Source organism: Drosophila hydei, unplaced genomic scaffold (genome assembly GCF_003285905.1).
Source record: "Drosophila hydei strain 15085-1641.00,03,60 unplaced genomic scaffold, DhydRS2 tig00008116-arrow-pilon, whole genome shotgun sequence".
NCBI lineage: Eukaryota > Metazoa > Arthropoda > Insecta > Diptera > Drosophilidae > Drosophila > Drosophila hydei.
This window is the reverse complement of record NW_022045829.1, coordinates 2,759,222-2,780,468: the sequence shown is the minus strand read 5'-3', so window position 1 is coordinate 2,780,468 and position 21,247 is coordinate 2,759,222. Positions and strand designations below refer to the sequence as shown.

At 37.5% G+C, this 21,247-nt stretch overlaps 2 protein-coding genes across 3 annotated transcripts in view; one reads left to right on the top strand and one right to left on the bottom strand.

Annotated features, from left to right (window-relative positions):
• The window catches only part of LOC111600343 (voltage-dependent calcium channel subunit alpha-2/delta-3), a 71,259-nt gene that overhangs the window by 34,096 nt on the left and 15,916 nt on the right, over nucleotides 1–21,247 (bottom strand). The window lies entirely within an intron of this gene.
• LOC115483315 (fap1 adhesin-like) lies at nucleotides 5,302–11,094 on the top strand. 2 transcript variants are annotated; one of them, XM_030224698.1, is made up of 2 exons: nucleotides 5,302–7,645; nucleotides 8,622–11,094. In XM_030224698.1, the coding sequence occupies exons 1-2, from the start codon at nucleotides 7,280–7,282 to the stop codon at nucleotides 10,182–10,184; spliced, it is 1,929 nt and encodes a 642-aa protein (XP_030080558.1). In that variant the 5' UTR covers nucleotides 5,302–7,279; the 3' UTR covers nucleotides 10,185–11,094. The 2 variants fall into 2 exon arrangements, with proteins under 2 accessions (XP_030080558.1, XP_030080559.1); XM_030224699.1 differs by having other exon boundaries at nucleotides 6,890–7,166; nucleotides 8,376–11,094.

The following is a 21,247-nucleotide window of genomic DNA, read 5'->3' as shown; positions in this document are numbered from 1 at the left end:
TTTCGTGCGTGTTGGCATCTTGGCATGTTTGCCATTTGTGGTTTATATGCCAATAAATAAAAACCTTTGCCAAACAACAGTCGACAACAAATTTTAAAGCAAGACGAGAGGTCCAAACGGAACTACAGCTTCTAAATGACCAATACATCCACACCCCAACACCCAACACCCAACACCCATACACACAAAGACCACACACCCACACCCAATCACATCTTAATCGTTAAGTCGAACTTTGCTCTGTCCAGTTTCCATGTTGATTGAGTTGTTGGTTTTTGGGGTCTACCCACTCAAGAGAGCTACATATTCTTAGCCCCAAAGTCCGCAAACTATTTGCACTTGGTTTTTTGGCCATAAAATTGAATAATAAATGTATAAACAGTTTCCCTGCCTTATCTTTTTTTCCGCCTTCGTTGTGCACACAGTACTGTAAATTATTTTAAATTTGTTGCTTTTGTTGTATTTTCCTAGAAAATTTGTTGGGCACTGAAGGAAATGCCGAGTATCTTGGAAAAGTGGGAGCTGAAGCGATAAATAGAATATTCATATTGTATTAGACTCTAGCAACACTTGTAGACTCTAGCAACACTTGTAGACTCTAGCAACACTTGTAGACTCTAGCAACACTTGTAGACTCTAGCAACACTTGTAGACTCTAGCAACACTTGTAGACTCTAGCAACACTTGTAGACTCTAGCAACACTTGTAGACTCTAGCAACACTAACACTATTAGACTCTAGCAACACTATTATACTCTAGCAACGCTAAACACTAGTGGATCTGAAAGCCAAGATAAAGCTGATTGAATGTCTTAGAAAGGCCTGCCATGCCCACTGTGCTCAAATTGTCGCAAGTCTTGCGAAAAATCTACCCAAAACTAAAACTACAAGGACTAAGGACTTAATCAGCAGCTGTAAACAGTAGATCCCCTTCCATTCTCAGAGACTTCATTTTGACTGGTCTCTGGACTGCCCTCTAGACTTGGGTTCTTGGCAAACATTGCGTTGGCCTTGCTTTGCAGTCCTAAAGAATGTCCTCTTTTGGCCAACGCTCAAGATCCACCGACAAGTTATTTAATTTATTATAAAACATTGAAATATGTATTTTGTTTATATAAATGGCGAGCCACCTTATGGCGCTCCTCGCTCCTATTACATAAATGAAACAAACGGCCCGTGGCATGGGAAACGAGGAAATGGAAAAGTTTTTAGGCGCAGCTGAATTTCCCCCAGCTGAGCAGCCGACGGAGGTGAGGAATGTGTGTGACCCGACGGCCATTCGCCTGTTCTTTGAATTTTCACTTAGGCATTTTGTATAATCAAGATAAACGATAAGTAAATTTATCTTTATTAACAAATCTTCAACGTGCCAGGGTAATTTATTTGTGGTCTACCCCCGCAATGTCCTCCCCTCTCTGTCACTGTTGAGCTGTGCACTTGTTTCAAATGGCCTTTTACTTGGCACACGAAATTGGCCCACGCGGCGTGGCTATTCGGGCTTAAGATAAGATGTTGAATCTAAGGTCAAAACACGTTAAGCTGAATGATTCGATGAAGCTATCTGGATTCCCTGTGAAGTCTATGGCGGCTTGTATTAGCTATACTTGGTAGAAACTATTGAGGAATGATGAATTAATAAGATATTAATATATTAGAACCTTAAGTAGACTTAGATACATTGCATACAAGGCTTATGAATAATAATTATATAAATATCTTAATCTAAACTATTAAATAGATTGGATACATAGATCTTAGGCTTTGATAATATAGTTCGTGTGTATAGTATAGTTTACTGTAGAAGTTATCATTAAGTGACGGTATAAATATAATAATGAAATAACTAAGGGATGTATAAATATATATCTGTATAGTATTATTGCCCGACGAATTTTTATATATGGTTATACAATATATTACATATGGCTTTATATATATATTAAGGTAATGTAAGCTAGCCAAGTAGAGTAATTAAAACTTCATATTTTTAGCTAATTAAAAAAAACAAATTTAAAATGCAATTTCATAAATTTTCCATATTTTCCTTTAGAATTTTTGCTTCTATCGCAAGAAAAATAAATTTTAGCTTTACTGTTATTTTCATTTAGATTACGCAATGAATTTAATCAACTGGTAAACATTTCCTGGGAAATGCACAAGTGCCCATATACCCGCCCCCCTAGGCGACTTGACCTACACGAGACTGCCTAAAAGCTTGTCTCGTTGAAAGTAGATTTCCTTGAATTGTATCTCATTTCTTAAGCTATTGGCCAGAATATTTGCAGCAGCAGCAAACACGTTTCGCGGAAACAATCATGCTTGCAATAGCTTCCTGTCTGATTGTAAAGCGATTATCCTCCCCATATATAGATTATATGTATATATATATATATATATATATATATATATATTTAAGGAATGCCTGTCTGTGTGTGTTTGGTATGGTTTAAATATGTGCTGTGCTCGCTCCTTTTGAGCGCACACAAAAAGGATGTGCGCAACCGGCACACATGACTTCCGTTTGGCTGGAAAATAAAGAAAACGAATTGAGTGCAGGACGACGTTGCAGCAGGACTTCATGCAGCAGGACTCCATCGAAGAATGCTACTGATTAAAGTCAGCTGGAAAGAATTGCGCGCTGGCCAGGTAAGCGACTAAAATAGCTTTGCTATTGCTGTGCTCTGCCTTACCTATAAAGTAAATAAGGTATTCGAACTGCAGTAGCCGCTGGTATTGGAGCTGCCGGTAACTAAAAGGTATTAAAGGATTACTTAGTTTGGAATTTACTATATTATGGCCATTCCTAGCTATTTCTGCTTGTCATGGCTGCGGCTGCTGCTCCTATTGCTGCTGCTGCTGCTGCTGTGTGTGTGCAATCTATAAGTTTATAGGAAATTAAATATGTATAGTCGAACAAGCAATAAAAGGTAAGGCAAAAACTTTATTTGTTAAATATGATAGAGGTGACAAGCAGTCCTAGGGGATGCACTAAGATTTAACTGTCAATTTATCTTTACAGTAAGACATTAATATGACACTTCCTCTACTTTCAATCTAATAAATTTGTTTCAACTGATTTAGAAATTTACATGCTGTATTTATGGCAGTAAGCCTTGTTCCTTTCTCATTCTTTTATTCCAACTTATTAACTTACTTAACTATTAAGTACTCTTCTTTCTCATGGTTATGGCTAAAAGAGCTGCATTTTAGTATATTTTAGTCGTCATTTAAATCTTAAATTAATAAAAAAGTCTTTAATAAAAATTGTAATGGTATTGAAACTGGAAAATTCAAAATATGATTTTTTAAAATTATATTGGAATTTTATGTATAATACGTAAATTAATTAATTTTATTAATAAATAAAACTAAATTATATGTGTAAATTAGAAATTATAAAATTAATCCACAAGAGAACTATAAATAATATATTCAATAATTTATTAATTTGTCTAATTATACAATATATTTATAAAATCCAAGAAATAAAAAGTAAATTCATATGAAATAAATTAGAAATTTATGAAATATAATTTAAATATTAAATATAATATGTAAAATAATAAATATTAAATGTAATCGTATTATTTGTTAATAAAAATATTGCATATAATTGAAGAGAACACAGATGAAAAAATTGAAGAAACTAATTAATACATAAAAACATGAATTAAATTTGTTAAAAAAATATACATTTAAATTTAAAATATAAAAGTAAAGAAATAAAAAGTAAATTGTGAAATAATTTAGTAACTATTCTATAAATATATAAATAATATTTAATAAATCCAAATTTACCTTCCCGAGATAAAAAATTAATCACTTTTCGTCTGTTAAAAATAATTATATCCCAGCAGTTGGAATGAAATCAATGTTTCAATTGCTCGCATAACTTTTTGCCACACCCCTTCGACTGACTAGCTACTTTATTTTATTGTCAAGCTCTACAACATTCATATAAAACATTTTTATAACTAACGCATTTCGGGAACTTTTTCTCAAGCACGTTAACAATCAATCAATTTGATTCCACTTTTATTATGGGCCAATTGCTGCTGTGCACTCACACACGAACAGCCAGCCAAATTCAATCAGCCAATAAAACTTCAATTAATTGAGTCCCTGGCCAAAGTAAAGCGAACTCATGAGAGAAGCGCGCGTGTGTTCGATAGAACATTGTCGTCATCCGGACTCAATTGCCAAGCTGCAATCACTCAACGGGGCAGCTGGCTAACAAAGTATAAAAGTGATAAGGCCCATACACAAGCACGCAGAGTCGCACACATACAGCGAGCGAGAGAGACACGAAAACAAGCCATATAAAAGTTTTGCTCAACAACAAAGCTGTGACTCGTTTCCGGCCGCTGCTTGGTCGATTTTTATTTCTACTTTTTTTGCGTGTATTTTTGTTGTTTGTTGTTTTTGTTCTTGGCCGCAGAGCTAATTGTTTTTCGTTACGCAACGCATACCAATGCATTTAGCTGGCTGTCGTATGGCGACCAGCAGGAGGACATAACTCTCTCGAGTGTTTTATGGCCACACGCACGGCAGGACAACAATATCTTACCGCCAGTTATATATCCTTCCTACTTTGCGCGCACACATGTGTGCGTGGTAAAGCTGAGGCGGCCATAAAATAAACCATGTACGGGGATTCAAACACTTGGAAATTTATTAATGTGCCCGCCCTCCTCCCACACAGCCACAGACATTCCCCTCTCAACGGACATCCTCCTCTCAGCCACCCACGCTGCGTATGCGTAATTCCGGCACAACATAAATGCACATTTAACGCATCTCCTGTGGCTATGCCAACTGCTTCTGCTAAGATGGAAGGCTCTCATAAATTATGTTGATCATTTAATTGCCAGGCAAAATAAATATTTTAATTAATCAAAAATCAATTCATCGGACAAGCCGCAAATAAATGGCCAGCAAAGACAAAAGACGTTGTTCGAAAAAACAATAGAGTAATATAATTCGTATACATGATCCTATGTATGTGTGAGTGTGCGTGTGTTGTTGCTGCATGGCTCGTTGCTTTTGTGATTATCCCTTGGCAATTTTTGTTGCCGCACAATTTGTGTGAAATGAGCCACAATAAGCCCTTGGCTTTATATTCTCTTGTTCTTCCATAGAACTCCAGCATGACAAGCTGAAAGGGCTGATGATGCTGGACTTGCACCGCAGACTAGAGATGCCTCACTAATCGTTTTCCGATTAAGTACCCTGAGTAATTTCTCTCAACTTTCACTTCCCTCTTGTTCTCTCTTGTGCTCTCGTTCTAATGCATTCTTGCGCTTCTTTGCGCTGTTTGCCCTCGCTCTGGTTTTCTCGCATTCACGATCTCTCGCATTCTTAATCATTTCCTCGGTTCACTCTCACTCGGTCCCCCCACTCAATCCTTCACTTTCTCTAGTCCAATTAATTTTTATCTTTCACTCTCTCCCTCCCTCTCTCTCCCTTTCGATCACTCGCCTTTTCACTCTCTTGGACTCTTGGTCTATTGCTTTATTTCGTGCTGATTCTCCCTTGCTTTCGCTTTCGCTTTCTCCCCTTCATTCACTCCTTTTCAATCAATCCATCACTTTCTCGTTCAATTAATCGTTCACTTTCACTAACTCTCACTCCCACACTCTCTCGTTCTCTTTCGATCACTTTCGCTTTTTACCGCTTACATACATTGTCTTGCTCTTTCTTACCGTCGGTCTATTGCTTTCTGCCCTGTTCCTTGCTGTTACTCTCATTCTGTTCCGTCTTCTAAATCATTTCCTCCTTCATCACTCTCACTTGGTCCCTCACCCACTCTTTCAGTCATTCATTCACTCTCGTTCAATTAATCCTTCACTTTCACTCTTTTCATCGCCTTTTTACGCTTTCATGCATTGTCTTACTCTATGTCTATTCGCTTTCTCTTTCATTCTGTTCCTCGTCTTCTCAATCGCTTCCTCAGCTCATCACTCAGTTCCTCACTCACTCTTTCAATCAATCCATCACTTTCTCTCCAATTATTCTTTCACTTTCACTCTTCCTCTCGCGTTTCTTAATCTCACTCACGTTCTCTCACGTTCTTTCCATTGATCCTAGTTCTTGTTCACTCATTTCCCCCCTCATTCTGTTTCTCGCTCTCTCAATCATTCCCTCAGTTCATCCCTCAATCGATCTCTCAATCAGTCTCACTCGGTTCCTCACTCACTCTTTCAGTCAATCCATCAATTTCTCTCCTCCAATTATTCTTTCACTCTCACTCACGTTCTTTCCATTGATCCTAGTTCTTGTTCCCTCATTTCCCCCCTCATTCTGTTTCTCGCTCTCTCAATCATTCCCTCAGTTCATCCCTCAATCGATCTCTCAATCAGTCTCACTCGGTTCCTCACTCACTCTTTCAGTCAATCCATCAATTTCTCTCCTCCAATTATTCTTTCACTCTCACTCACGTTCTTTCCATTGATCCTAGTTCTTGTTCCCTCATTTCCCCCCTCATTCTGTTTCTCGCTCTCTCAATCATTCCCTCAGTTCATCCCTCAATCGATCTCTCAATCAGTCTCACTCGGTTCCTCACTCACTCACTTTTTCAGTCAATCCATCACTTTCTCTCCAAATATTCTTTCACTTTTACTCTTCCTCTCGCGTTTCTTACTCTCACTCATGTTCTCTCACGCTCTTTCCATTGGCCCTAGTTCTCTCGTTCCCTCATTTTTCTTTTCATTCTGTTTCTCGCTCTCTCAATCATTCCCTCAGTTCATCCCTCAATCGGTCTCTCAATCAGTCTCACTTGGTTTCTCACTCACTCTTTCAGTCAATCCATCACTTTCTCTCCTCCAATTATTCTTTCACTCTCTCACGTTCTCTCACGTTCTTTCCATTGATCCTAGTTTTTGTTCCCTCATGTCCCCCTTCATTCTGTTTCTCGCTCTCAATCATTCCCTCAGTTCATCACTCAATCGGTCTCTCAATCGGTCCCTCAATCGATCTCTCAGTCTCACTCGGTTCCTCACTCACTCACTCTTTCAGTCAATCTATCACTTTCTCTCCTCCAATTATTCTTTCACTCTCTCACGTTCTCTCACGTTCTTTTCATTGATCCTAGTTCTTGTTCCCTCATTTCCCCCTTCATTCTGTTTCTCGCTCTCTCAATCATTCCCTCAGTTCATCCCTCAATCGATCTCTCAATCAGTCTCACTCGATTCCTCACTCTTTCAATCAATCAGTCAATCCATCACTCTCTCCAAATATTCTTTCACTTTCACTCTCTTCCTCGCGTTTCTTACTCTCACTCATGTTCTCTCACGCTCTTTCCATTGGCCCTAGTTCTCTCGTTCCCTCATGTTTCGCTTCATTCTGTTTCTCGCTCTCTCAATCATTCCCTCAGTTCATCCCTCAATCGATCTCTCAATCAGTCTCACTCGGTTCCTCACTCAATCTTTCAGTCAATCTATCACTTTCTCTCCTCCAATTATTCTTTCACTCTCACTCACGTTCTCTCACGTTCTTTCCATTGATCCTAGTTCTTGTTCACTCATTTCACCCCTCATTCTGTTTCTCGCTCTCTCAATCATTCCCTCAGTTCATCCCTCAATCGATCTCTCAATCAGTCTCACTCGGTTCCTCACTCACTCTTTCAGTCAATCCATCACTTTCTCTCCTCCAATTATTCTTTCACTCTCACTCACGTTCTTTCCATTGATCCTAGTTCTTGTTCCCTCATTTCCCCCCTCATTCTGTTTCTCGCTCTCTCAATCATTCCCTCAGTTCATCCCTCAATCGATCTCTCAATCAGTCTCACTCGGTTCCTCACTCACTCACTTTTTCAGTCAATCCATCACTTTCCCTAGTCCAATTAATCCTTCACTTTCACTTACTCTCACTCACGTTCTCTCACGCTCTTTCCATTGGCCCTAGTTCTCTCGTTCCCTCATTTTTCGCTTCATTCTGTTTCTCGCTCTCTCAATCATTCCCTCAGTTCATCCCTCAATCGATCTCTCAATCAGTCTCACTCGGTTCCTCACTCACTCTTTCAGTCAATCCATCAATTTCTCTCCTCCAATTATTCTTTCACTCTCACTCACGTTCTTTCCATTGATCCTAGTTCTTGTTCCCTCATTTCCCCCTCATTCTGTTTCTCGCTCTCTCAATCATTCCCTCAGTTCATCCCTCAATCGATCTCTCAATCAGTCTCACTCGGTTCCTCACTCACTCACTTTTTCAGTCAATCCATCACTTTCCCTCGTCCAATTAATCCTTCACTTTCACTTACTCTCACTCACGTTCTCTCACGCTCTTTCCATTGGCCCTAGTTCTCTCGTTCCCTCATTTTCCTTTTCATTCTGTTTCTCGCTCTCTCAATCATTCCCTCAGTTCATCCCTCAATCGATCTCTCAATCAGTCTCACTCGGTTCCTCACTCACTCTTTCAGTCAATCCATCAATTTCTCTCCTCCAATTATTCTTTCACTCTCACTCACGTTCTTTCCATTGATCCTAGTTCTTGTTCCCTCATTTCCCCCCTCATTCTGTTTCTCGCTCTCTCAATCATTCCCTCAGTTCATCCCTCAATCGGTCTCTCAATCAGTCTCACTTGGTTTCTCACTCACTCTTTCAGTCAATCCATCACTTTCTCTCCTCCAATTATTCTTTCACTCTCACTCACGTTCTCTCACGTTCTTTCCATTGATCCTAGTTCTTGCTCCCTCATTTCCCCCTTCATTCTGTTTCTCGCTCTCTCAATCATTACCTCAGTTCATCACTCAATCGGTCTCTCAATCGGTCCCTCAATCGATCTCTCAATCAGTCTCACTCGGTTCCTCACTCACTCACTTTTTCAGTCAATCCATCACTTTCTCTCCAAATATTCTTTCACTTTTACTCTTCCTCTCGCGTTTCTTACTCTCACTCATGTTCTCTCACGCTCTTTCCATTGGCCCTAGTTCTCTCGTTCCCTCATTTTTCGCTTCATTTTGTTTCTCGCTCTCTCAATCATTCCCTCAGTTCATCCCGCAATCGATCTCTCAATCAGTCTCACTTGGTTTCTCACTCACTCTTTCAGTCAATCTATCACTTTCTCTCCTCCAATTATTCTTTCACTCTCTCACGTTATCTCACGTTCTTTTCATTGATCCTAGTTCTTGTTCCCTCATTTTCCCCTTCATTCTGTTTCTCGCTCTCTCAATCATTACCTCAGTTCATCACTCAATCGGTCTCTCAATCGGTCCCTCAATCGATCTCTCAGTCTCACTCGGTTCCTCACTCACTCACTTTTTCAGTCAATCCATCACTTTCTCTCCAAATATTCTTTCACTTTTACTCTTCCTCTCGCGTTTCTTACTCTCACTCATGTTCTCTCACGCTCTTTCCATTGGCCCTAGTTCTCTCGTTCCCTCATTTTTCGCTTCATTCTGTTTCTCGCTCTCTCAATCATTCCCTCAGTTCATCCCTCAATCGATCTCTCAATCAGTCTCACTCGGTTCCTCACTTATTCTTTCAGTCAATCTATCACTTTCTCTCCTCCAATTATTCTTTCACTCTCACTCACGTTCTCTCACGTTCTTTTTATTGATCCTAGTTCTTGTTCCCTCATTTTCCCCTTCATTCTGTTTCGCACTCTCTCAATCATTCCCTCAGATCATCACTCAATCGGTCTCTCAATCGGTCTTACTCGGTTCCTCACTCATTCACTCTCTCTGTCTCTCTTATCCTTCACCTTCACTTTACCTATCATACTCATTCGATCACTCGCTTTTTAAACTTTCATTCTCTTGCTCTGGTGTTCTGTTGCTTACGCTTACGTTTTCTAGAAATCGTTCTCTCATGTTCCCTTTTATGATGTTTCTGGTCCAATCTCTTTTCTTCTACTCTATGTGCTCTCACTCATTTTCCATTCACTTTCTAGCTGTATTAGTTTCGCTCATACTCTCTCGCTTTCACTCGTTATCTTGCATTCTCTCCCTGTTCCGCTTAATCTCTCTCTTCCTTTCATTCTCATATTCTCATTGTCTCACCCGGCTACATTTATTCTTCCTTGCTCATTCTTTATCCCACTCTCACCGTCACTCACACTCACTTTTGCTCTCTCATTTCTCAGTCTTAGTACTTTATTTTCACACATTCTCTCATTGTTCCATTCTTTCTGTTTTTGACTGTCCGTTTCTGTCTCACTCATTCTCTACCCTCACTTTCATTCTGTGAATCATTCTACCTCCCTCATTCTCACCCTTGCTCATAGTCTCTCCCGCGCTCATTCTCTCTTCAATCCACCAAACAATTTCAGTCAATGTCTCTTGCAATCGGATAAACCCATTATTCCTAGGAATTTAGAAAAATTAAATATATTTCATAGATTTCTTTTCAACGATATTAAACATTCTGGAACTCACACCTTCACCTCCACCTTTGGCTGCCTAAATTAAATAAATAGTAATTAACTCATTCACATTCCTTCGTCCTTTAGTCGGCTATGCTGCAATCCCTTAAATGTTTGCGCATAAAGTTTATTGCAACGTTAATTGTGCAAATTAAGCTTAAAAAAATTTGCAACACAAACTGGCCAGCAATAGCAACACGAAAACCACATGCCAACACTTATTGCCAACCGCGAAGCGGCTGCTGTTCAGGACGAGGCTTAATTATAAGCAAAATGCATAAAGGACGCAGAGTCCAAAGTGCAACCCAGGAGGCCGGGCGGCCGGTTGGCCTGCAGGCAGGCAGGCAGGCTCTGTGGTCACTGAGCTGGACAGACTCTAGCCATGGCTCCGTCTCTTTCCTTCATTCTAGTCATATTATGCACACGTTCTGCAGTCTCACACACACACACACATTCACACTTGCAACGAGCAAAGGACTCGCTGTGCGTGCTGCTAAAAGTTGAGCGCAGCGAAAAGTTTTTCGGGCCAAGCTTTACGCTGCTTTGTGTCAAAACAAGCCGCCAACAATAACAACTCTCGCATTGCAACAATAATAATAACAAGCCAAAAGGGTGACAACTTATAGGGGAACACTCGTCGATACCCTGCAATCAGATTAGTTGCTTATGAAGGTAGACAGAACTAGCGCCATGATGGTTATAGACTGGAAAATTTGAGTAAAGGTTGTGCTTTGATATTCGATATATTAGAGATTATAACATCTAACCAAATCTTCTTCGATATTTATCGATTTCAAGAAAAAAAATGTAAAAATAGTGAATGGAGAAAGCTTTGCCCAATATTATTAGCCTCTAGCTTTTGTCTTGATTAAAATATGTTTTGCTATCATGCATATCAATTGAAGCTTCATACCGATATTTATCGATTTTAGGGGAGTAAAAGGAAGGTGAAAATAAGTGAAGTTTGGGTCAAAGCTGTCACTCAACTGTTACATACGTAAGCTAAACCGGCAGCAAACCCCATTTGGCAAGGCATTTGGGCTATACAGAAGAAGCTGCAGTGGGACTTTTGGCATGCATTCGACATGGCTGGAAGCAAAAGTTTTGCTGTTTCAGTTTGTCGCCTTTTGCTTATCGACAGACCACAAAGCAAACATAAAAAAGCTATTACAAACATGTCAGATATATAACATACAATCATATAAATATACAAGTATATATGTGTGAATATATATTTGATATATATAAAGCTTGCCTTTGGCAATATTAAAGTTGATTCCAGAACTATTTAAAGTATATATATTGTTGAGAGAGACGTATGTTCAGTTGTCTTCACTGCTTAGCTCGAGCTGGAAGCTACGACAGATTCCACGCGCTGCTTATGTCGCAGATTTATTATTTATCAGTGCAGATTTTTGCAGCTACTCCCAGACTCACTCTTAGTATAAAACTTCAGACACACCAGGCAGACACCCATGCGTGACTTTGCCTTGGCATATATCCTTTGCCAATGCTTTATTCATTGTCTATGTCTTTCCGTCCGTCCCAACAGTCCGCGTCTGCGTCTGCAAAATGCAGATTGTTTACTGATGTTTTATGTTATTTTTCAACAAGTTCGCTTTGCTTTACATTTTATATGCATTTGCCTTGATTTCTTCTGCTTGTTAATAGTAGTGAAAAGCCTCGCACTTGTATTGAACACAGCTTAAAGCTTAAAGTCTTGTAGTTTGCTTGAACAACTCTTCAAAAAGAACTTCGATTTTGATTATATTTCATATTTCAAATTATGTAATTTAGTAAATGCAAGAAATTATAACAAGTGTTTCTAAGAATGTAGAAAACAAAGGGGATTCGTAGATTTGTATCGCATAAATTGAAAAAATACTGAGGGGCGATCCAGAAGAAACATATTTGGATAATTGTCTAAATCTTCTTTAGAAAATTTGGTAGGAATTTTATGCTCAGGATGCAGGATGCAGCAATGATGGCGGCAACTTTGATTCTGTAAAAGGTGTTATGAATGTGACGATATATCTGCATCGTACGGCGTTCAGGGTATGCCCTTGTCGGACATTACCGGTTAAAATCCCATCACAAGAAACTAATGCATATTTAGAACTTACGATATGCTAAGAAAAAAATTGCATAAATTTACATTAATATTTCCCATCTAATTTGTATTTGTAATCATCAGTCTTATGTGGAAAGAAGCTCGTGCATAATTAATTTCTGAATGCTATTAATTGTAATAAGAAATTTAATTTTTAAAATTAAATTTTTGGTATTTTGTTGTATATTATAGACAATAAATAAAGCATTGCCAGAGCTCACACACGCACTCTAAAATATATATGTATTTATCCTTATTATAATCCTAAGACATTTAACAACAGACACCATCATCACCATCAACAGCACTTAGCATAAGCTTAAATGTTCATATGCCTTGGGGATTATCACCCGATTTTAGCTGGCAGACATGTGTGTGTGTGTATGTGTGTATGTGTACGTGAGCGTGTGTGCTATGCCTATCTGCAAACCAACTTGGCTTGCCTCGACTTTTGCAACATTTAGTTGCCTTAGTTGCGCATTCCATAGCCGCCTTCCAGTTGTTAGTCCTAATTAATTATAGTAATTAGTTAAATGCAGGCTGTTGGTATGCAGCTATACAGCGAGAAGCCTAGAAAAAACTAAATAGAAAAGAAAAACGGCTGACTGCGGCAAAAATGAATTTTCCGCTTCCATTTGCGCGAAATGCTCAGATAATTTTCAACTAGTTCTCTCTCCATTTGCCACTCTCTCTCGCTTGCTCTTTCTCTGTCTTGCTCCTTGTGTTTTATCTTCATTTTGTTTACGTTTGTTGTCTTTTTGGTCTAATTGAATTGTACAACAGTCTGACGCTGACTCACGCTAGCTCTCTCTGTCTTTCTCTTCTCTCTTTCTTGCTTCTGTTGCATTTGCTTTACACAAAAACAATGAAATCATATGAAAAAAAAAGATTTCAAAGACAACATTCAAAAACATGCGCTTGTGTATGTGTACATAATATTTGAAGTGCTGTTTTTATTTAGTGAATTAAAAGAGATTAGGAAGATTCTTTTCTTCTAATTGGCTTTATTGACTTGGCTGAAGAGATAAACAGCATTTGAGAGATTTTAAGGCTTAAGTGAAATGCTTGAAAATGCTTAAATGATCTCTTATATTGATTACAAACTAATTAGCAGGCGATTGATTTTATCTAACTTTTGCAAATTAATTTTTAATCTTAAAAATTATATATATTTTTGTAAAAGTTTGTCAGTCGATTGTTTTATTTTCTAGTATAGTTTTAAATGAATGAAGTAGGGCTTTTAGCGGTTAGTTGTATTTCTCTAAATTAAAGGAAACTGATTAAAAAAGAAATTATGTGCTAGCTGAGTACAGGTTAATAAACTTACTGAAGCACGTACTAAAATATTGGCATCCTCGGACTTTCCCGCGTTGATTATTCATTTCATGTATTAACCCTTTATTGAAGATATTTTCTCACTGGCAATCCAATATTAAATATTATAATAAACTCTCAATGCATGAGTAAAACTTTTCAATTTGTTTACTCAGTGCTGCGCAGCGCTTTGTTTATTTTACACTTCAGCACTTGGGAATTGTTAGGGGAAACCCTTTTTTTTTTTGCATAACAAAATGACGACAAGGAGCGCCTGTCCTCCCGCTGCAATTTATTTAATAAAATGTGCGAACGCAGCTAAGGACCAACGTGGACGATGGCAACGGCGACGTCGACGTCGCACGACCCACGCAATTGAAACTTTTTCAACCGCAAAACACCAAAGCATACTTCTAGGCAATAACGTAATTCAAACGCCACGCCCCCAATGCCCGCACTCCACCCCAGCCCCCAATTTAGAGCAGAGACCTTGTCGACACCCGCAAAACTTTGCACATTTTTCGAAAAACTGAAAACTAAAATCTGGCCTGGGCAGCGCGAATAAAAAACCAAAGTTTTTTCGAAAATGGCGTAAATTGTCAGGGATGCTGCGTAACCCTTTCTCTACCACCCCACCCCCTGCTCTCCCTCTCTCTCTCTGCCAGCTGTGAGATTCAAAGTCAAAGCGCGACGTTTACTAAAATATTCATGGTTTGCTGCGTCGAGTGTCACAGTTGGGTTACCAAGCGGTGGGCGGAAGGCGTGCCTGTGGAGTGTACCAAGAAGGCAAGTAGGGGGTGGGCCGTAGTTGGAACTGTGTGAAACTGCCCTTTGAGTTGGCACTTGCTGCTCTACCTTCCCCCTTGCCCTCTAGCCATCATTTTTCTCGGCTGGTTTGCGCTTTTTGTTTGCGACAACGAAGAGAATGAGCAAAAGTTGTTGATATTTTGTTGATTGCTTTCTGGCTCTGATTTTTGAGGCGTCGTGGGCGTGGCAGTGATTGCACAAAAAAAAAAAAAAACAAAAAGTGTGACATTCAAGTTTGATTTCCTGTCTACAAATGCTTTGTTTTGACTAGTGTAGTGGGTAGGGTAAAAATGCACTAATTTAAATATATATTAAATATATATCGGATGTGGATATGCAAATATTTAGCTGCATTGAGGCTGTATTTGTTTGGATAATTTTTAAGTGATATCGCAAATCTAAAAATTTACAAAAATATTCTATTTATTTAAAGTATTAAACAAATATTTAATATTTTCAAGAATTTTATAGTTACTTCATTGAATAATTTTTAATAAATGCTTTTCAATATAAAAAAATAAAATATTTATAAAAACCATTATCATTTGTTAACTTTCATATAATTCTCGTAACCTTTAAAACAAAGACTGCTTTCTGGCGATTTAAAGCTAAATAAGCAGCTTTTTATTGGGGAAGAATATTTATCACTGAAAATCCTGCAAAAAACATGCAACATTGCGAATAGTTTTATGCAATGAAAACATTTTGGGTTCAGATTTGAATTGATTTCGACTTTTCGTGTAAATCCTTCGACGTTTTGTTTTGTCTAAATCTACATAATAAAAAAGCTGCGTGGTTGGACGACCAACACGTGTTGCGCAGCTCACCTGGCAAGGGTTTATGATAATGGGCAGAGTCAATATATATACTTTTGTATTATATAGCGAGTTGTGCAAATATAGATTATTCTTTTCAAATTGATCATATATAATGGCTGATAATGGAACGACGTGAATTTAAACTGAAATTCAGGAGCATAAAAAGTATTGTGGAACATAACGTACATATACACTCACACACGCGCACACAAGCACGAACATTCACGAACACTTGCTTTACAGTCACGCCTCACGCAGCAAAGGAAAATAGAACCCACAAACCATGCAAGAGTGCCTAAATACTACTTGAATTGTATATAAGAACAAGACTTGAAGCGAGCAAAAGTGAATAGCATATAACAGCTCAACAGCGTCAACGGCCTAATTCTAAAGCGAGCAAGCAGGACGGCTACAGCTCACTTGCTAGTTCAGCTGAAGTGTGAGCAGTTCAGCTTGAGCGGAAATGTAAGCGAGCAGTGCGAGCAGTTCAGCTTGATAGCCGAATGCGCAATATAATTTTTGTTAATTGTATTTAAGTAGCGCACAATGTATAGTGAAAGACAAAGTGTGTGTGAATATCAGCTATATTTTGCAATTGAAATACCAAGAAGCTTTTAAGTGATGAATACTAAAATGGAATGGGTAATTTATATTTGATTTTAGGCATTTTAAGGCTACTTAAGTAAGGTGCAAGCAGTGCAGCTAGTGCTTGCGATGAAATCGTCCAGGCTGTGATTGGGTTCTTGAACTCATGCAGACACACACACACAATAAAATATATATTTCCTTGGTATTAGTGACTACGCGATGAAAGCAATTGCACAGATAACATTCATTGTGGATTGTGTGAGTAGAAGGCTTAATGCGTTTGCTTTTAGCGATGCGATGCTATTACAACCTTAAGCATTTGCGGTGATTATTGTGGATCGCAAGACTTGTCCACAGACAATGCGCTTTGTGGGTAACCCTACTCAAAGGGCAAAGCCGAGAACTTTTTGCATTTAAAAGCAATCTTCGATAAGGAATCGCTGGACACATGCAATTTTGTTTCGAGCAGGTCGCCTAAGAATTTGCAATAACCTCTAGAACAATAGACATAGCTGTGCGTCAGCATCAGAGGGCAGATGAGTACGCCTGAATAGCAAGTTGAGTAGAGGGCTATGGGGGGCCCAGCAGGTGATTGGATGCAATACTCAATCTGTTGCTTAACCAGGTAGTCGAGCCAACAACAACGAAACAACAAAATGGCTGTCAGTGGCAGCTGCTGTTCTGCTGTGATGCTGTGCTACTGGCGATGTCATAATATCTCGAACTCTCCAAATCGATTTGTTAAATTTGATTGATTTGCAAATCGCTGTTAAACACAAAACTCGAGCAGCGGGTTAAAATTTCATAAGTTGCGGCAAATAAAGACGCAAAGTGATTGACACACACACACATTAAGCATGGCGGCTGAATTAAAGGAAGAAAAGCAACCAAACTGCTGGCAGACTTTTGGCCATGAACGCCAAGCTGGCCTTGTTGTTGGGCATTTACGTTTGCCATTGTTGCTGTTGGACTTTTATTGCTGCCATGGTCGACTGGCCGCTCGGACCGTTGATTACAATTCGCTTCCGGCAGTCATTAATTTTTATTTAGCACATTTCGCAGAGCCAACCAAAAAAAAGCAAAGAAAATGCGCCGCTCTGAGGTAAGAAAAGCTGGAGGCAAGTAGGATATGGCTGGCTATATGAATAAATTATAACAGTGTATGCATGTGTTTGTATATGTATGTGCGTGTGTGTGTATGGCATGTGCCACAGCGGAAACGGAAAGTGTGTTAATTTCCGACAGCAAAATATTAACGCCCGTGATGGACGTGCAACTGCAATTGATTTCAATGGATGATCGTAACAAAGAAATGCATTGAATGGAATGGAATGAAATGAAAATGGGTGTAGTAAGTAGGAATATATATTGATATTTTATAAAAAACAAAATGAAGTTGTTAACGAAACTATACCCTTAACTGATTCAAATTGCAAATAATAAAATTATATGAAGTATTACTTTATGATGAGCAAAGTATTTCATTGTAAAAACATTTATATCCAAAAATAAATTTATTCGATAGAATAAAATGTCGTTGAAGAAATGAAGTCTTTTTTACTGCGAACAGCCTTTACTTTTCGATGCTTAAAAAATAAATTGTTGCAGAAATCTGAAATTAATATTTTAAGGGGATTTCTTGTAAAAAATTAAATTAGCTTGAACTTTTAAATACACATTTTTCATTGAATTTCCAGCTCAACCTTCTGTACATTGATACTTCCAATTCCTCAATTTATTTTTTGCGCTGGGTAAATCTGTAATCTACATTATTCAAAGAGAACCCACTTGATCCATCAAAACTGAATTTGGCCATTGAGTGAAATATGTACAATCTGAATTTAATTCAACATTTTAATTCATAAAATTCTTAAACTCAACTCTTCCTATTGATACTTCAATTTAGTGCGCTCTGCTGTGCCACAGCCTGCCAATATTTAAGCTAGGAAAAATTACAGTATCTTCAGTGCAAATGGGCGTAACGCATTCAACTTGAATGCATTTTACATGTTTCATGTTAAGTACAGGGAACAAAAGATAAATAAAAGTACGGCAGGGCGTGTCGGCCATGCTGTAGGCCAGTCACAAAAAAAGCAAAGAATGAAAAACCTGACTACGAAAACGGTCAAAAAAATAAGAGCAAAAATGAGAGACGTATGCAAATGAAGTTCAACGTTGAACATGGACATGTGAAGTGAAGTGAATTGTTGTTGTTATTGTTGCTGCTGCTATTGTTGTTGCGGTCTTTGTTATTGTAATTACGATGCGAAAGCGATGCGCGATGGTTTATTTTTTATTTTTGTTTTGACTACAATAAATCGATCAATGATATGCTATAGCATATGAAGAGATAAATATAGTTGTAATATTCTTAAATGGTTATAAATTGAGCTACTATTTAAATTTACAAATAGTAATGAGAGAGTCTCAATAAGTCTAAACTATGGTTTTTCGTGCAGCAGAGAGTGTACAAATTTATTTAAAGATGAATAACAATTTTATGCATGCTGTTAAATTTGTGTAGTAAAAATTGAATTGAAGGTAAAATTATAATAGCCATATTTAATGTATCAAAACTTTATGCAATTATAAATATAAAATATTCTATTAATACCTAGTATAGTAATATGGTACAATAAATTCGGTTTGTATGGTAGCTACTATAAATATATGCTTAATATATTAGAGATTTAAATTATTTTAATTAAAATTAAAATCAATATTATTAATGCTAATTTAAGATAAATTTGTAGAGAATATTAGTAACTTATGCCAACTTATATACATAAAAATTGTATTCAGATGCTTAATCTATAACTAAAATATAGTTTTTCATTCAATACCTAAAAATAGAATAAATTCAGTTTTAATAAATTTTGTTGAATATGTTTAGCTATACAAGAAAATAGCTGTGAAGTGGAGTATTTTATTTCTAGTATCATAAACAGTATTAATCATACTTATTGCATTTTACTTAAATTTTAATTCCATTTTTTAAACACATTTAAATTGAACAACTAAGCGTGCACCACAAAGACTACTGCTGCAGAGCATGTGTCAAAAATAAATGTTGAATGTATAAATAATTCAGTAAGGATTTAATGTTACAGGAAATATTTCTTATAATTAAAATAATGATTGTGAAAAATATAAATTACAATTTATGGTTTTATACATCAATCAAAATATGTAAAGCAAAGCATAAACTATTAAATCTTGTGGAAATGAAATGAAATCTATAAGCTAGAACTCATATTGGCCAACATACACATTTCAAAGTAAACACACACATGTTAATTCATAGCTAATTGAATGCTTCAATTGCACAGAGCACTCATGTAATTTCTTTTTTCTTACATAAATTGACTTGTTTTCAGTTTTGTTTACCTTAATTAGTTATTCACTCACCTCAAGTCTCATTCACGACCTCTAATTGTGTATAACAATTACACAGCGACAATAATAACAACAACAACAATAACAACAGGTGGCCCTCGAGCACACCAAACAATAGTTAGCCCAGTCTCGCTGGATGAAGGCTCTGCCATTACATTTTACGACAACGAATACACACATACAAACATACATATATATATATTTATATATATATGTAGACGCACACACTCAGGCCGCTGTTTCCGTTTCCGCTCCGTAAATGTTTCATTTCGTTTTCTGTTGGGGCAGGGGCTGTGGTGGGGCGTAAGGGCAACGGCTTGTCACTCAGTAAATGCGCCGCGTGTGTGGCCAATGTTAATGCCCCACACGCTTGTCCATATGCCAGTTAGTTGACTGGCCAACTGCCATGCGACTTTGTGTGTTGGCGGGGGCCATGTGTTAGCTTTCGAGACAAAATGGCTTAAGTAGTCACTTTTTGTGCTTATGGTTGGACTTTGGTTTAATTAATTACAAGATTAATGCGACTATGTGCGGCGTCTGGCAACTGCTGCCCCGAACATTTCGACGTGTTCTGGCTCAAGAAGTGGAAGAAGTAGAGTATCGTTGCCTTGCATACGACTCTGCATTGAAAGTAATTATGCTCACACACGCACACCATACAAATTTGTCACTAACGATTTGTGGTCGAAAACGCTTTCAATAATTGGGATTATAAATCTGTGAACATGAAGATTATCAGATTTAATTTATTAATTTAATTTGAATTTATTATTTTATTCGCAAGGAAGGGATATTTGTACTGGAGTATATTGTACTCATTTGCTAATTTCTTTAATTTATTCGCATGGCAATTAACTTTATTTGAAATGTAAATTTATCCTCATGATAACAATGAACAAATAAACTATTATTACATTTTTCTGTATTGATTTGCCGTCAAGGTAAAATAATCATTACATCTCTTCAGTCCTCTCTCATATATAGTCTAGCAATCAAAGAGCAGCTAACTTTCGCTTATTAAATTTACCGACATTAAGTTCACTATATCTTATTATATTTGCATACATGCATTCAAAAATCCATAATTTTCTTAATATTTTTGTTTACTTTGTTTCGCTACTCAATAATTTCATTTGTATTTTGGCTTTCAGTTCACGTTGATCGCATATTTTTATTGCACGTGGCTTTATTTGCATATTTCATATGCAGTTGCTCACTTCAAAATAAAAAATCCGATTTATTATACAATTTATGGCTATATTTGGAAGTTTTTCAAAAGCAAATGTTATTTCTTCATAAAATTGTTATTTGGCTTTATGGATATATATATTTATAAATTTATATATATATATATATATATATATATATTTGAATCTTTTTTTGCATCACATGTCAACATTTTAATTAATGCTTCAACGCTCAATTTTATTGCGGTTTTTTCCATGAGGCATGTTAACAATACCGCGCCCCCGCACAGCCACTTGACAACTGCCAACGCTCATTAGCTCAGTGGAGTTTTTTCCATTTTCGGTGATTGATGTATCACATGGGCAGAGGCGGCAGCTCTCATATGCAAAAGAATGCTTTAAATTTCATGTACATGAACAACTTTTGACATTTTATCAGAGCGTGGAGCTATATAGCTATATAGCATAGGCAGACGTGCGCTGTTATATTTTGCATTCAAATGGCATTCCGGAGTCTCTACCTGAGGCTTCGGTCTTTTTCGTTTCTTTTTTTTTTTAAGGCGCCTTTCAACTTTCGATATGTAATCCTTTGATTGATGCGCCCAGCATCAAGGCACACACACCCACACACACACACACATTGATACACACCTTTATATAAACGCTGT

What these genes read in the sequence shown, in the direction of transcription:
- LOC115483315 (XM_030224698.1), top strand. Translation starts at nt 7,280, where the DNA reads ATGTTCTCTCACGCTCTTTCCATTGGCCCTAGTTCTCTCGTTCCCTCA. An exon ending in TCAATCCATCACTTTCTCTC is followed by an intron (nt 7,646 to 8,621) that starts CTCCAATTATTC and finishes TCACTTTCTCTC; the next exon opens with CTCCAATTATTCTTTCACTC.